Below are 16,329 nucleotides of genomic sequence, written 5' to 3'. Positions count from 1 at the left end.
GAGGCGATTGGTCCTCCTAGTGCGTCACGTGATCCCTAGGGGGTTTCCATAGAAACGCTTCTCTGCGGTCCAGTCTAGGGGGTCTTAGGTTGGCTGCGATGGGCACTGGGGGCGGGAGGCCTTGGCTTTGCTGCAGCCGCCGCCGTCAAGGACCTGTCATCAGGGTCCTGCGTAAGGCCCGGCTGGCACGGACTTGCCTGTGAGGTGGGATGGACTGGTTGCCGGACCAAGTCCCCTGCAGTTGGCAGGAGTATGAGGCGGAGTGATGCACGCCCAGCCGCCCAGCATCGTTCTAGTTGTCAGAGGCATCGCTTCGGACTGTGTGCTGCCCGTGGCTTCGTTCCCGAGCCGGGAGCCCCTTTCTCGGGGTTGGACCTACGCTGCGCGGCCAGCGGGAGGTCCCCAAGGACGGAGTCGAAAGGTCATATCTTATGTCAGTGCTGTGTAACAGCATAGCGGCTGCACCTGCAGAACTCGAATTAGGTATCGTAACCATTGGGAAGGAGGGGGAGGTGTCTGGGTAGGGGCTGGGGTCCGGTGGTAAGACTGGGGTGAACCTGTGGAATTTGGGGTAGGGACAGTCATTGACATCTTAAAATAGGTGGTTGTTTGGAGCAGGAATGGTAGAAAAGGGTAGGGGCGAGTTACACTCTCTGGCGCTGAGGGGAAATAAAATGTGTAAGGATTAGTTGAAACCAGACCTTTAAGATTTATCTTTATGGTTTAAGATTTATACGATCCCACTAGGCCAGATTTTTATTGTATTTGACATCTCCATTTATGAGAGCAAAGCTCTTATTGAGCAGGTAAAAAGCATTAAAACCGAGGAAATGGTAGTTGGATTGTGTGTGTAACACTGAAATACAAATATCTGCAGAATAAAATTAATTTGGACGTTTGTCAGGTTTAGTTTAATTTCACGTCTAGCAGAAGGCTGGCTGCTGCCCTAAGTACCTCAGTCCTTGGTTTCCTGTGCTGTAATTGAAAAGAGAACTGGGCTTAGAATCAGAAAACCCTGGCTGGTGTCTTGACTCTTCCTTCCACTCATAATCTATTGACTGAGGCACACCACTTAAAATTCTGAACGTCAGGTTCCTCACTGCAAAAGTGGGGCTAATAATGTGTACTTAACAAGATTGTTCTGAGGATTAAATACAAGAAAGTGTTTGAAACTCTAAAATTCTGCATAAATATAAATTGCATATTATCTGTACCATTGATTTTGGCACTAGTCTTATAAATTACTTAATGATATATTGTGTTTTATCTTGTGGCTGGAAGAGATAGATTCTAGAGGGCAGAGACTGTCTTATATTTCTTTTCTTTTTTTTAAAAATTGAAGTATAGTTGATTTACAATGTTGTGTTAGTTTCTGGTGTACAGCAAAGTGATTCAGTTATACGTATATATTGTATCTTCCTTTACATCTGACATAAAGCTAACCATGCAGAAGGTACTCAATACATTCAGGTACTCAATTATTCATTGATGAATGAATAAGTGTGATAGGCAGTACAGCTTGAGGGTCACACTGAGAATAATGAATCAGAAAGAAGAGGAAGAGAGATCTCAAAGTCAACCTTTGTTGGGCATATATACATACATATGTGTATATATATCTGTATCTATATCAATATGTATATACGTATACATAGATAGATAGATAGGTAGATAGCTAGAGACCCTTCAGGAATGGAATGCATCCTTTTTTCTTGGGAGGAAGAAGCAGTATGGCATTTTTCTTTTCCCAATTAAATTACCCTTCTATAAGAATATCATTTAAGTGACAGAAGTGACATTTATTTAAGTCAACACTCAAGTTACGAGCAAACACACTGCTAAAAACTCCCCCAAGGGCTGTCTTAAGACAGCAAAGGAAAATTTTCTACCTGTTGGTAATATTTATTTTACAAAGTTGTATACCAAAGTATCAGATCATTACTATGGTGAATGGCATTATATAACTTAGAATAAAGATTTGTTTTAATATTTTTTCTCAATCTTTTGCTAACTCTAGTAAGAGCTAAATAATATACTTGTTTAAATGCTAAGGATGATTGTACTTTTTGTTCTTCTAAATCAAGATTTTCTTTGAAGAGAAAATTGAACATTAGAAGCACATTCGAGAACAAATGGAAACAAGGATTCAAGAGCTAATACATCCCTTCTCTTACATTTCTGTTCTTTTGTATTAGGGCTTATTTAGGAAATTTCTTTATTCTCTTTTTTTAGAACTAGGAAAGAGCACCAGAGTAGAAATCAACTTAAGGGAATAGTGAGTGGAATTTTAAAAATCAAGTTGTTCAAGTGTATAATTGTTTTGATTGCTCAGAATTTTGCTCTGTATGTTGAATGTGTTAAATATAATTAATTACTTCTTAGCCACATAAAGCATATTACATTTGAGATGTAATCATGTTAAAAATATCCTTTTCCAATGCAGTATTTTTTATTGTCTCACAGTGGTAAGTACCTAGTGCCCAGTCTTTCCATCCAATGAATTAACCTGACAAGTTAATTTTGGAATCATATTTAGAGATAGAGCTTTTTTTAATGGATACATTAATTATCTCCCTACCCTCATTAGCTAATAGTTAACTCTATATAAAGCTTTAGGGAAATTTCTGTGTGTGTGTGTGTGTGTGTGTGTGTGTGTGAAGAAAGCAGTCCTTAATAATCTTTTAATTAGAAAATATACATTCTTCTACTTTCTTGCAAATTCCAAATTTTTATGTTGATCATGGCACTTAACTCATTTTAAGTAGTATTATTTTTCCTATTTTAATTTTTCAAATGAGTGCTTATCCCTGAAATAAAGGATCCATATGGTTTTAAGACATTTTATTTATTGTGGAAGTAACCTGGTTTGGTTACTAAAGTAATGCAGAATCTGAATTTTCTCAAGGTTAATGCTGCAATGGTAATATGTACCTCTTTCTGATTTTCTGTGATGATGCAAAGAGTGAAGGATCTTTTTAGTTAGAAAGGATTTTTTTTTTTTTTTTTTTTTTTTTTTTTGCGGTACGCGGGTCTCTCACTGTTGTGGCCTCTCCCGTTGCGGAGCACAGGCTCCGGATGCGCAGGCTCAGCGGCCATGGCTCACGGGCCTAGCCGCTCCGCGGAATGTGGGATCTTCCCAGACCGGGGCATGAACCCGTGTCCCCTGAATCGGCAGGCGGACTCTCAACCACTGCGCCACCAGGGAAGCCCTAGAAAGGATTTTAATGAAACTATCCTGTAATAGATCTCTCTTTTCAGATATTTTAAACCAAGTACTTTACCTACTATATGCTCTTTTCCCCAAATTTGTCAATATTTATTAATTAACAAACCAAAACATTGAATCCTGTGCACTATTGTTTTTATTATTTGAAGTGGAAGTGAACTCAATGTTAATCAAACATGTCAAAAGTATTATAAATATAAAATAAACAATTTTCAGTTCTGGTAATGATAATTTAATACCACTGTTCTCTAGCAACATAATTATTACAATATAAAAATGCATGTTATCCATAGACTATGCTATGGTTTAATGCTTGTACTTAATATCCAAATGAACTGGTTCAGTGTTGAAACACTAACCTTCAAATCTTTGGGTTTTTCTTTGTGATTAATTTTAGCTTTACATAACTTCATGATTACACACTGAGGTAGAGCAGATAGGGTGAACTATTTTATGATAGGACCTTTATTCTTCAAAGATTAAAAAAAAATTTAAATCTGTACTTTTATCTCAGGAAAAAAGTTTAGAGCTCAATCAAAGAATAAACCTTGTTTTTTAAACATCCTTGTGAACGGGAATCTTTCTATTTAAAATTTTTTTTACCTATTTATGATAATATAAAGGAAAGCTATGGGTTTAAAAGTTTACTTATTCTGTATTCTTTCCCATTCCTGGGATCTCTTATTAATGCTAACTGTTGTCTTAAAGCTACATTTATTGTCACAATATAAATCATAGTATTTGAAGTAATGTTAATTTACATCTTTTCCAATATTTATATAACATTTATTTTTTTCTTATCTTGTTGCATTAGCTAGATGCTCAAAAACAGTGTTGAAAAATTGGATAGTAGGCTTCTCTTCTTTGTTTCTATTTTAATGGAAATGTCTTTGTTATTTTACCAGTTTTTATTTCCTATTTCTTTGTGATTTTTAGGAATGCTGAAATTATCAAATGTTTTTTTGGGGAATCTAATGCTAAAATCTTATAGATTTGGATTTTAAAATTTGTGAATGTGATGAATTATATTTTTTCTGCATTAAATCATTCCTACATTTCTTGAATAAACTCTATTTGACTATTTTAATTACTTCTTAGATTTGGTTAGTTTATATTTTGTTTACACGATTTCAGAATCTATATGTATAAGATTGGTCCACAGTTTCATTTCTTTGTGCTATCTTTATCGAGTTTTGATATTAGGATTAGTCTAGCTTTGTAAGATGAATTGAGAAGATTTCATCATTTTTTCTATGCTCTGGAATAGTTTGAATAATAGAAAATTACCATGCTGTTTTTTTCTTTGAAAGTTGTAGAATGTGCTTACAAAATTATCTGGGCTTGCTCAGATTTTTAGAGGTAGATCTTTGATCATCTTTATATTCTGTGGTTATTGACTTGTTTGGTTTTTTTTCTCCTTTTGAGTCAATTTTAGAATTCATATTTTTTCTTAGTAAATCATGCATTTCATCTAGTTTGCCAATTTATTGGCAAGAAGTTCCACAAAATATTTTGTACAATTATTTTAATATCTTCCATGACCACAGACATATTGCGTTTCTCATTGCTACTATTAACTATTTAAGCAAAATCAACATATTTTTCTTCTTCCCCCCAACCTGATTATCACAAGTTCTAGTAACATATCTTTACTTCCTATAGAAAGTAGCTATCTCAGACTTATAGGGTTGATAAAATTTGAAAGATCCTACATTTTCTATCCCTTTCTACTGTCTATCCTTATTCTGTTAATATTTTATGAATAATAACAACCACTTAATGAGTGTTTACTGTGTTCTAGACACTTGGTAAATAAGCTCTTTACTTATTTTATTTAATCTAGGGCCTAGGAATTAGTGTTCCCATATTATGGATGAGGAAACTAAGGCTCAGGGAGGTTGTGTAACTCAGCCAATGATGCTCAACTAGCAAGTGGCAGATTCGTATGGGAATTATGTCTACTTTCAGTAAGTCTCTTAATTCCCAATTCTACTACTTACCTTTTGCTAAAAATAAGGGTATAGCTAAGTACTGAGAGTCTAAATAAACGCACACAATAGCTTGAAATAAACTATAAATTGTGAGCTTTAAAAAACTTATAATGATTTTTAAAAAATATATTTGGTTTTCAGATATTCCTGTGAGCCTTCCACACCTTATCTCAGTATTTTGAGACTAGACATAGAGCTTGTTACCTAATATTTAGTCCGCCACAAAAGATGACCTTTGTGTGTGCGTGTGTGTGTATGGAGAGATCAGTAGGTGTCAATTAGTAATTCCACTTAATTTTTTAAAAACTGTGGCAAAATACACATAACATGCAATTTACTATCTTAACCATTTTAAAGTATACAGTTAAGTAGTATTAAGTACATTCCATTGTTGTACAACCATCACCACCATCCATCTCCAGACCTCTTTTTGTCTTGCAATACTGAGACTCTGTATCCATTAAACAATAATTCTTCATTCCACCCTCGCCCCAGCCCCTGGCAACTACCATTTTACTTTCTGAGATGATAAATTTGATGACTCTAGGTACCCTATGTGAGTGGAATCATACAGCATTTGTCTTTTTGTGACTGGCTTATTTCACTTAGCTTGATGTCCTCAAGATTCATCTACGTTGTAGCATGTGTCAGAATGTCCTTCCTTTTTAAGGCTGAATAATATTACATTGTATGAATATGCCACACTTTACCCATTCATCCACCAGTGGACAGTTGGGTTACTTCCACCTTTTGACTAATGTGAATATTGCTGCTTTGAATATGTGTGTACATATATTTTTCTGAGACCCAATTTTCAATTCTTTTGGGTTTATACCCAGAAGTGGAATTGCTGGATCATTTTTTTGTTTTTGTTTTTTAAGGAACCAGTTCTACTTAATTATTTAAATAGGGTAATAAAGCAATGTTCCCAAGCCTAAGGCCTCTGATTTGGTATATCCCTGAGAGTCAAGGACATCCAAGGTAAGGCAATCTCAGGACTTATGTTTGTTTTGAGGTCCTGGGTAACAAGGAATGGGGATGGGGAAAGTACCAAAACTCGGGGGTCTAGAACCTACTTAAGTTCTCCACCCCAGCCCACTCAGCCTACCTAGCTGCCAGAGTCTAGAGGGTGCCCATTGGTACACTAGTTTGAGCAGGATCACAGAAAAGCCACAGGACTGGTACTAAATAGATATTGATTTTTCCAGCCTTTATAGTGAGTCCACATTATTATTATCTTGAGAGGCATTAAAGCATTGTGATTAAGAACATGGGTTCTGGAGCTAGACCTCCTAGGTTTGACTCTCAGATCAGCCTTTACTATTTGAGCAATTACTTAAGCTTTCCTTATTTGTAAAATAGGTACTATAATAATAACTACTTCATAGAATTATTGGGAGGATTAAATGAGTTAATAATTTAAGTACTTAGAAAAATGCCTGACCTATAGCTCTCACTAAATGTTAAGTAGTAATAATATTATTTTTAATTAGTATAGGTTACCATTTGGCTTTCCTTAAAACCCTTGGAAACAAGATAAATAACATTCCATTGTGGTAGTTAAACTTTTCGTATTGCATGCACTATGAATCAAGAAAAGATATCTAATATCATTTTAAAGAGATAAGATTTGCTCCCAGGTTACCAGTATTAGATTGTAGCTTGATGAAATATTAACATCTATAGAAAATCAATACTAGTCATGATAGGAAATGGTTATAGAGGTTTATGTTTTTTCTCACAGCCTTGGCCCACCTAAACACTGTCCAGGGGGCAGGTGCCCTTGTGCATATCTCATCGTTTCATTCCAAGTGGCAGATGTCTGTCCCTGGTAAACAGAGTCTGACAGCACTAAACATTAGAATCACATTATGAACACCTCTAATCCACAGAGCAACCTTCTTATTATAGTTTGGCTTTTCATGTAGCTTATCTACATGGAGAGACTGTATAGGCTGGACAACTTGAACATCTGGTTTCATATCCAGTTGTAAGTCTCACTGGAAATCAATTAGCTTTCTGCTTTTATATGTAAATCTTGGGAGTTTTGTTAATCTGGTCTGCCCGTGATTTATAAATCCATTTTCTCTATAATGACTATGTGGTGGAGCCTACAACGGTGAGACCCAAACCCTGCACCATGTTTGATTCACCAAGGAAATGTTCCCCTCCCCCAGCCTCTCATCAGTTTCTTGGGACCTACTCCCCTGCCTTTTTTAGATCAGCACACCACTAGCTCCTTTAATTTATTGGCTTGTATTTTCCTTATTGGAATTACCATATGTGTGGTGGTAGTTATAATTCTTTGCTATCACCATTGCCAGTTTGCTGAGGAAAGGTGGAGCATTCCAATTTCTACTCTTCCCTAAATCCCTGGGCCAGCTTGACACAAACAAGAATCCGTTGCATGGTGAGCAGAAAGACCTGATCCTTGCGCCATAAGAGCTCACTCCATGGAACTATTGCTTTGATATGTGCCATCTTAGAGCAAAAAGAGCTCAAGGGAACCTTAAAGATGAGCTAGCTCATATCTCTTGTTTTACAGATGAGGAAATAGAGACTACTTGCCTAGGGTCATATATCTTTGTGCTCTTTTAAGTCTCTTGTCTAAAGCTTGACTTTATTGGCCGGGACTCATGATCTATCAGTAACATTCTTCTTCCTAGCCCCAGTCTTATCTAACCAGTACAAAAATTTAACTGTCAAAAGCACTTTTCTTTCCTATTGTTTTGGCAACATTTCTCCCTTTGTTATACACCGCTGATATCCAGTCTTACATTTGAAATACAAATTCGTCATAGATTTCACACTGTGTTTCTAACTAGATCCTTTGTATCCTGAATGATACTGTGGTCTTTTTGACCACTTTGGAGACACATCTCATATTAACTAATTGGATGTACTTTTTTTGTTTGTTTTTGTTTTTGAGGAGCCCACAAGGCAAGAAGTTTCAGAGCTGGCTCCCCAGGCCCCTCCGACTTGCTGACGCTATTAGCTGAGTCACCCACCTGGATCTGTCTACTTTTACAATGATCAGAGATCCTGATTTTGTCATCTTAGGCTCTTGCTTTAAAAAAACTCTACATCCCAAGTTGTAGACACATGATTTCATGATCCAATAATAAACTTCAACAGTACCTCTTTAAATAATAATTACTGTATACCCACAATATAATTATATTCTAATAAATCTATAAAAAATTTCAGGTTAACAATAGAAATTCCTTTAAGAATTTTATTCATGTTTATTTTAATCACAATAGAGATTTCTATTGTAAACATTTTTCTTTTCTTTTTTTTTTTTGCGGTACGCGGGCCTCTCACTGTTGTGGCCTCTCCCGTTGCAGAGCACAGGCTCCAGACGCGCAGGCCCAGCAGCCATGGCTCACGGGCCCAGCCGCTCCACGGCATGTGGGATCTTCCCGGACCGGGTCACGAACCCGTGTCCCCTGCATCAGCAGGTGGACTCTCAACCACTGCGCCACCAGGGAAGCGCAGCATTTTTCTTTTCTCCCCCTGCCCCCACTTCTTCCTCTCCCTCCTCTGCCTCCTGCTCCTTCTGCATGGAGTATTATGCACTTTAAGTTTTTTCTTCTAATGGCAAAACTATCTTATTAGCTTAGCATTCATTTTTACACATATTAAGAAAATATTTAGTAGCAAGTTACAGATGAATACACATTTTTCTTGTAATGCATTCTTACATATTTCTAAGAGGGGAGTGAGGCAGCAAACAGTTAAATGTAAACAAGGTGCTTTAATGTACATGCTCAAAGGGTTAGTCAAGGAGCACTTCTTAGAAGTGTGTTTTGAACAAGATGTTAAGAGACAGTATAGATGTGCACTGGTAAAAAAGAAAGGTGTCAGAATAAAAGGGAAGTAAAACAAATTATGCATTGGGAAGCTATATCAGAAAAGGGGGGAATGGATCCTAACAAAAAAAGATGTTCATTGCAGTATGATTAAGCAGGCACTTTGGCTGGAATGGAGAAGGAATGTTGGGGAGTGGCGATTGGTAAAGTTATTGAGATGTAGATTCACAGTCTTGCTACCCACGTTTTGCCTGGCTACTGTGCCAGACCCTAAGGGAAAACCAAAGAGGAGAGAGAGACCGTGCTTGATCTACAGGAACCTACACTCCTGCTGATAAGACAGAGCAACAGGAAGGTAGAGGAGGAACCTTAAAAGCCACTAAGAGTGGCTTGGATTTTATGTGGTGTGTGATGGAAGGCGTTTTGGAGACTTTCATGTATTATCCTGCCTCTATTATCTGCTCAAGGGGGAAAGATCAAACTGAACAGGTGGCTGGTTTCAAAAATCAATTTTGACAGCTATATCTAATCAATTAGCAAAAAGAGCTTTTCTCCACACAAACAATTTTGAACCATTTTAGAAAAAAAAAAAAAAAAAAAGAGCTGCCTAAAATCTGTCCACGGTTAACAATTAATGGAAAATCACTGATTTGCCTTTGCAGGCAGCACTTAATGTCAGTAACTCAGGCTGTTTTCCAGTTTTGCAGTAAATTTTTATACCAAAACCAATTTAGGAAGCTATTTAGTCCATGGGCTTCTTTAGTCAAAAGGTGATGTGGGTTGTGTAGAGTAATGACATTTTCTTATCCACATCAGAATATTAGCAAGTTACTAATGGCTCCATTTTGATACCGTCACTTTTAAAATACAGTAGAGAGAACAAGTTGCTTACGGAAACATTGTGGATTATGTTAAAAACAGTGTTGCTTTATAATAGTTGAGATAATAAATAATTCAGGTTTTGTTTTTAGTGTATCAGTTTATCTCCATCTTGGATCAGACCTAAGAGAGAAAGTTCCCAGATTTCTGTTGCCTAGCTAATCAAGTCCTCTGGTAGTAGTTTGGTCTCTTGTTGTAGGAATGCCAATTTTAATTTTTCCCTTTCTTCTTCTTCTTTTTATCTGCCTCTTTGCTACTAGCAAACTGTTCGGTGATTTCTACTCTCTCCACTGGCGTTACAACGGGAGGCATTCTGAGATCATTGGTTTCCTGGAATGATATTTGAGGCCTATTTAAGTGCTTTACGATATTCCTGGGTTTATGTAGGTTTTGTCCTACATGGATTGGTGGTAGGTTTCTGAAAGGCACCAGTACAAAAATGACAGGAACCCTGGGGTCTAGGGTCAGATTGGGTTGCAGTTGTCCACTTGTCACTTGAAAAGACTGTCTGGGAAAGACATTGTTGAAGTGGTAGCCCTCTAAATCTGCCTGAGCTCTTATGTTCTGATTCTCTTTTGCCTGGGGAAGAATATTGGTGAAATAGGGTTTCACCCCTGTTATGGCATTGATTTCATATGCATTGTGCCTGTCTGCCAGTGCTCTCCCGGTTAAAATGGGCTGGAAAACAGTCGCTCCAGACATGCCACTCACAAAGTTGTTGAGGAGATAATGCCAAATCCCACCACTTATTGGGCTCAAAGTGACCTGCGGCCATAAACTGGCCAGGCTCCGGAGAGCTTCACGGTTCCACGCCGAGGCAGGAAATTCAGCCTCAGTATGATAGAGCTGAGAAAAGTAAATACTAAGAGTGACGTCTGGATACATTACCAGGAAATTGTACATTTTGCTGATGCAGCAATGGTTAGCTTCATTGCAAGGGGAGTTGCTGGAATACAGAATGATATGCCTAATGCCGTCGTTATTGTGTATGGTGGAGTCAAAGTAACCATTCATCTCAAATAACATTGATTCCGGATGGGTATCATTCCCAGTGCAACTGCTAGCATGGCCCTTTTGCACCAGGCTTCCAGAAGAAGTTTTTAGTTCATAGAATGTGAGGTGTTTTGTTTGAGGATATGTTGGTCCATAAGGGAATCCAAAAATCTGACAAAATTCTGTGTAGGGAACTCTTGCTTCTTCACCTGTCCGAATATGGTAAGGACAATTAGAGCAATCGAGAGAGAATCTCAGCCAGTAATAAGGTTTTACTATTGTTCCACGATTGGCTAGGTATTCCTCATATAAGGGCTCCATTACTCGTTTTATTGTCTTCTAGCTGCAACCCTAAACAAGGAAGAGAAATTATATATAAAACCAATGCAGGGAAAATGAAAGACAATGCACGAATCTATTGAGCCATACTTTTTTTTAAAGGAATTAGCCTAGCAACTATGGTAGCATCTTTTTTTTTTTTTTTTTTTTTTTTTTTTTGTGGTACGTGGGCCTCTCACTGTTGTGGCCTCTCCTGTTGCGGAGCACAGGCTCCGGATGCGCAGGCTCAGCGGCCATGGCTCCCGGGCCCAGCCGCTCCGCGGCATGTGGGACCTTCCCAGACCGGGGCACGAACCTGTGTCCCCTGCATCAGCAGCTGACTCTCAACCACTGCGCCACCAGGGAAGCCCTATGGTAGCATCTTTGATTCTAAAAGATAGTGATTTATAGCCATAGATTAGAAAGTTCTGGATTCTAATCCTGAGGATTAGACAGATCCTGGGTAGGAGACAAAAAAGAAAGGCACAATACACTTTTACCTATTCCATAGATTCTGAGGCAGTAGAGCAAATGGGTTAACAGTGCAAGTTCTAGAAACAGATTGTCTTGTTTCAAATCTAGGCTCTGCTGCTTACCAGCTTTGTGACTTTTGGCAAGTTATAGAATGTCTGGGAGCCACAGCTTCCTTCTCTGTAAAATGAGGATAAGAATAGAACCTATCTCACAAGATTATGTCGAGGATTGAATGATGGAATAAATATAAAATGCTTTATTATGTGCCTGACACATATTAAGGACTCGATACCTATTAGCTCTCAGTAGTAACAGTATAAATCCCCCAGGTTATCATGATTCCGGTTTATGACAGTACAGAGAAATAAACAGGGGTTTTACATTTTGTTCATAATATTCTTCCTTTGATTCTTTTCTGAATATGAAAGTATCTAATATATTGTGTGGAGGTTTTGAGTGTGCTTGCATTTAAAATCAGCTATTTCTTCAAATCACTGGCAATAAGTTGGAGGTGGTTTTCTTTTGGGGAATAGAATCTTAGGGTCTATTTTGCTTAATGGTAAAGACTTCTTGGAGAAGTGCCACTTGAGTATTCTTTGGGTTGTGGACCCTCATTCATTGACATTTGAGAGTTTTATTTCCAGTGGGTGGGTCTTATTAGACCATTTCGGAAACTTTACTATTCTGGAAAGCAAAGATGATTCTTCAGGATATTCCAAATAAATAGCTTCTTGGACATTAAGCCCCCAAAGTTAAGATTTTAAGTAATGATTTTTCCTTTACAAAAATATCCCTTCAGTATCATTGTTCCTAAGCAGCAGCCAAGGGCATTATAATATAGTTTTAGAAACATTTTAAAGTAACTTTTTATTTTACAAGTATTACGTGTTTCTTTTGTAGAATATTTTTTAAAATGCTGGTACATAAAAAAAACCCACATACCACTTTGTATCAGTTTACATTCCCATCACTGTTAACAGATCTATTCCCCCCAGTCTTTTTGCTGTGTATGTTTGCAATGCACAACATAATTAAACCATGTTTTATACTTTGTTTTCTCACTTTGTATTATGTCATGAGGGTTTTCTTCAAAAACCACAATGTTCATGGCTATTTTATCACAAAACAATAACAGGTTCTTTCCTCTTATCATTATTATAAATAATACTTTGATGAACATTTCTGTAAATAAATCGTTCATGTCTCCAGTTCTTTAATGTAGAGTACTAAAGGTTGTATTATTAGACCAAGCTGTGTCAGGTTGCTTCCTAGGATGATGTACCAATTTTGTCACTGTCTCCCAGTGTTGCTTATTACGCCTTTTGTCAATTTGAGAAGTGAGCATCAGTATCTCTTTATGGTTATACTTTGTACCTTTTCAATTCCTGGTGAAAAGGTACAAAGTATACCTTTTTACACACTTATTGGTCTGTAGTATTTATTCTTCTGTGAAAGATATATGATCCCTTACCATTTTTTTTTGTTTGAGGTTTTTCTGATTGATTTGCAATAACTCCTTATGTATCAAGAACATTAGCTGTCATATTTGTTGCAAATATCTTACCTGGTTTATAGAGCCTTTTAATTATGGTGATGGTATTTTTTTTGTTGTGTTTTTTGTTTTTTGCGGCACGCGGGCCTCTCACTGTTGTGGCCCCTCCCGTTGCGGAGCACAGGCTCCGGACGCGCAGGCTCGGCGGCCATGGCTCACGGGCCCAGCCGCTCCGCGGCATGTGGGATCCTCCCAGACCGGGGCACGAACCCACGTCCCCTGCATCGGCAGGCGGACTCTCAACCACTGCGCCACCAGGGAAGCCCAATTATGCTGATGGTATTTTTAATTGAGCCAAATTTTACATTTTATGTGGTCTAATTACCATTATGATTTATTTTTTACTACTGTATTTAGAAAAGACTTCCCATCCAAGAGTTTAAGTAATCCCCGTTATTTTCTTCTAGCGTGTATTGTTTGTACATTAAACTCTTTGTCCAGGCAGCAAAATGAATAAAGCAGAAAATTTTAAAGGGATAAACTGACCATTGCAACAAAATTAATTTCTCACTTTTCGAAATCTAATTTATCGCTTCAAAATTTTAAAGGGATAAACTGACCATTGCAACAAAATTAATTTCTCACTTTTCGAAATCTAATTTATCGCTTCAAAATTTTAAAGGGATAAACTGACCATTGCAACAAAATTAATTTCTCACTTTTCGAAATCTAATTTATCGCTTCATACAGCCTCTCATATGGAAGCTCTTTGATCAACTTCTGTCTTCCTCAACCCAGATCACCTCAGTATTTGTATTTGATACAGCCTGATCTCCAGGCTGAAACCTGCAGCGTTCCTTTGCTAATCCTGTCCTGGGAAGAAAATATTTTAGGAGCTTCAGTCCAGCTGTGGATGGGATATAACTTTACCCATGTCACCATTATCCTAATGGCTGATATCTCTTCAGTAACAATGGGCACCGCATACCCATCAAATTCCAGATTTCATGTAATCTCTGACATGTCAACTTAGTCCACAGAATTGGGTGTTTACCGCAGTTGGCTCCTTAGTGCTGTATTTTCCTTCCATGAGGCTTCTTACACCTTGCATAGATTTTCCATGGGATCCTGGACTCTTTTCCTTCTTAACCCTTGACAGTGGGCTGATCACCTAGAACCTGACAGCATCTCCTGCTTGATCCTGAGTGTTGTTTTCTCCTTGGATCTGCTCCTCTCTCAGCCTTACTCATGAAACTGGATCTCTCTGAATATCAAAGCTTGCTGAAACCAAGACCAAAGTCTCACTTTCTTTTGAATATTGTGCCCTGAATGTGGTCTCCCATTGGGCGGCATACCTGATATCCAGGTTACAACTTAAATTACAATGTCAACTCACCCATAGGAAATTTACAGATTGATTTGGTTAAAATGTTATGGAAGCGGTACCAAGAGGCCCTTTTCTGCCTTTACTTTTTTTTTGGAGTGGGGTGTGCAGAGATAACTATATGTAATAGTCCCAGAATTATCCTTCTGGGAAGGAGAAGTCTTCGTGTTTTCAAGATAAAGGCAGTATGGACAGTCCTGATTGCTTTTCTAAGCACGCCTTCCTTTGCCTCCCTCTCCTATAGCTATTTTGGCCATGAATGATGCATCATTACTGCCTTAAAGGAGATCTTGAGGACTAGTGGCTTTTATATGTAATGATGGGAGTTCTGGAGTTTCCTTCTTGTTGATGGCTTTTTAGGGTCAACCAACGGCGGTTCCGTATTGGCAGGTCTTCACTTTTTCAGCAGATTTTAATCACCCTCATCTGAAGGGGAAGCAGGAAAGAATTCCTGCCTCCTTTGAACATTTACAGAATTTGTAGTTTATATCATCAATTTGCCATTTACGACAGACTGTCTTGTCTTGTTAACTTTTGGTATCTGACCTTTCGTCCTCTCCTAATCAGGCTGAGACATGTTCTGTTTAGCCCAGGGACTACCTCAGGAACCTTGATTGGTTCACAGACTGGGTTGGCTTCCCCACCATCCTGTGTCCCTACCACCTAGTCCTTTTCCTTCTGCTTTGTCTGTGCTTGGGAAATGCATGTTGCCCTCAGTCAAGCAGATCTACTGGCAGTAGGAAGTAGAGAGCTGCAGAGCCCAGCTCCTGGCATCTACTCCCTGTGAGTGGCCCCCTGGGCTATGGCTGTGAGAGGACAGCCTTCCTTAGTTTAAACACAAATGATCCATACATGAGGACAATCTGCTTTCTTTTCACTCAACTAGGATTAGTGAGTACTGGTAAAGCACGGTTTGCACTGGAGTAATTGGAAAATGGAGTTTGCCCTTCCCAATCTGTGCGCAATCTGTTAGCAACTAAAAACAAATGTTAGCAGTTATAATTACCATCATTTTGTCTCCAGGCTTGGATCACATTCCAGGTGTTCTAGGAGTTGGTCCATTCCCTTTTTTTCCCCGTTTAAGTCCCATACCCTGTTTCAAGTAGATTCAGCGGGCAATTTTGTTGTAAAATTCACCTCCTGTATCGGATCAGGACTCTTTCCCAGTTTGTGTCTGTCAGTTCCTTTGAACTTGGCTGTCCTGAGTTAGAAAGACCTTGCTGAGGTGTGGCTGCCTCTAAGAACGCTGTTGAATTGGTGCCTTGGTAACGTTTGCAAAGTAGCTACTGCTAGGATACGGCTCTGACACTTATTACTTTATTTGCATTTCAAACCACCTGTTCCAGAGATGAAAATATACATGAATGCATATTCCATTCTGGATAAAAGTGTAATATCTTACTGTTTAAGTGAACGTGTTGGGGTTTTTCTCCCTCTGGCTGTGAGAATCAAGTCCTGAGCTCAGCACCTTTGTCCTGATCTAGAGTAGGTGCCAAGCTTGGGGTGTGGACAAGATTTGTTGGTCCTGTTACCTGTGGAGGTGCCAGGGCCCCTCCTTGGGAGGCTCACCCTTCTGTGAGAGGGAGGCCCCTGCAAAAGGAGCAGAGACTAGACTTCCCCAAAAGGAGGCACTTTCTGCTAATAGCCCCACAGTCCCTGAAGCCAGGGCAGGGCGGCGGGGTGGAGGGGGGAGCTCTTTATTTCGTCCAAACCTGGGTTACTACGTGCTAACAATTTCCCTCATCTTGCACATTCCCTGG

The 16,329-nt window shown here is 38.6% G+C and overlaps 2 protein-coding genes across 3 annotated transcripts in view; one reads left to right on the top strand and one right to left on the bottom strand.

Moving 5' to 3' along the window:
- Positions 1-118: 118 nt before the first annotated feature.
- Positions 119-16,329, top strand: part of RGL1 (ral guanine nucleotide dissociation stimulator like 1) — a 271,255-nt gene continuing 255,044 nt past the window's right edge. For both annotated transcript variants that reach the window (XM_024732469.1, XM_024732467.1), the window contains exon 1: positions 119-483. The gene's annotated coding sequence lies outside the window, so the exon portion shown is untranslated. The remainder of the gene's footprint in view (positions 484-16,329) is intronic.
- On the bottom strand, positions 10,119-11,222 carry APOBEC4 (apolipoprotein B mRNA editing enzyme catalytic polypeptide like 4). Its single transcript, XM_024732470.1, has one exon. It carries the CDS (start codon positions 11,220-11,222, stop codon positions 10,119-10,121), a length of 1,104 nt encoding a protein of 367 aa, XP_024588238.1.

The sequence above is a fragment of the Neophocaena asiaeorientalis genome, unplaced genomic scaffold (assembly GCF_003031525.2).
Source record: "Neophocaena asiaeorientalis asiaeorientalis breed wild unplaced genomic scaffold, Neophocaena_asiaeorientalis_V1.1 scaffold119, whole genome shotgun sequence".
NCBI lineage: Eukaryota > Metazoa > Chordata > Mammalia > Artiodactyla > Phocoenidae > Neophocaena > Neophocaena asiaeorientalis.
This window is presented reverse-complemented; position numbering and strand designations above follow the sequence as displayed.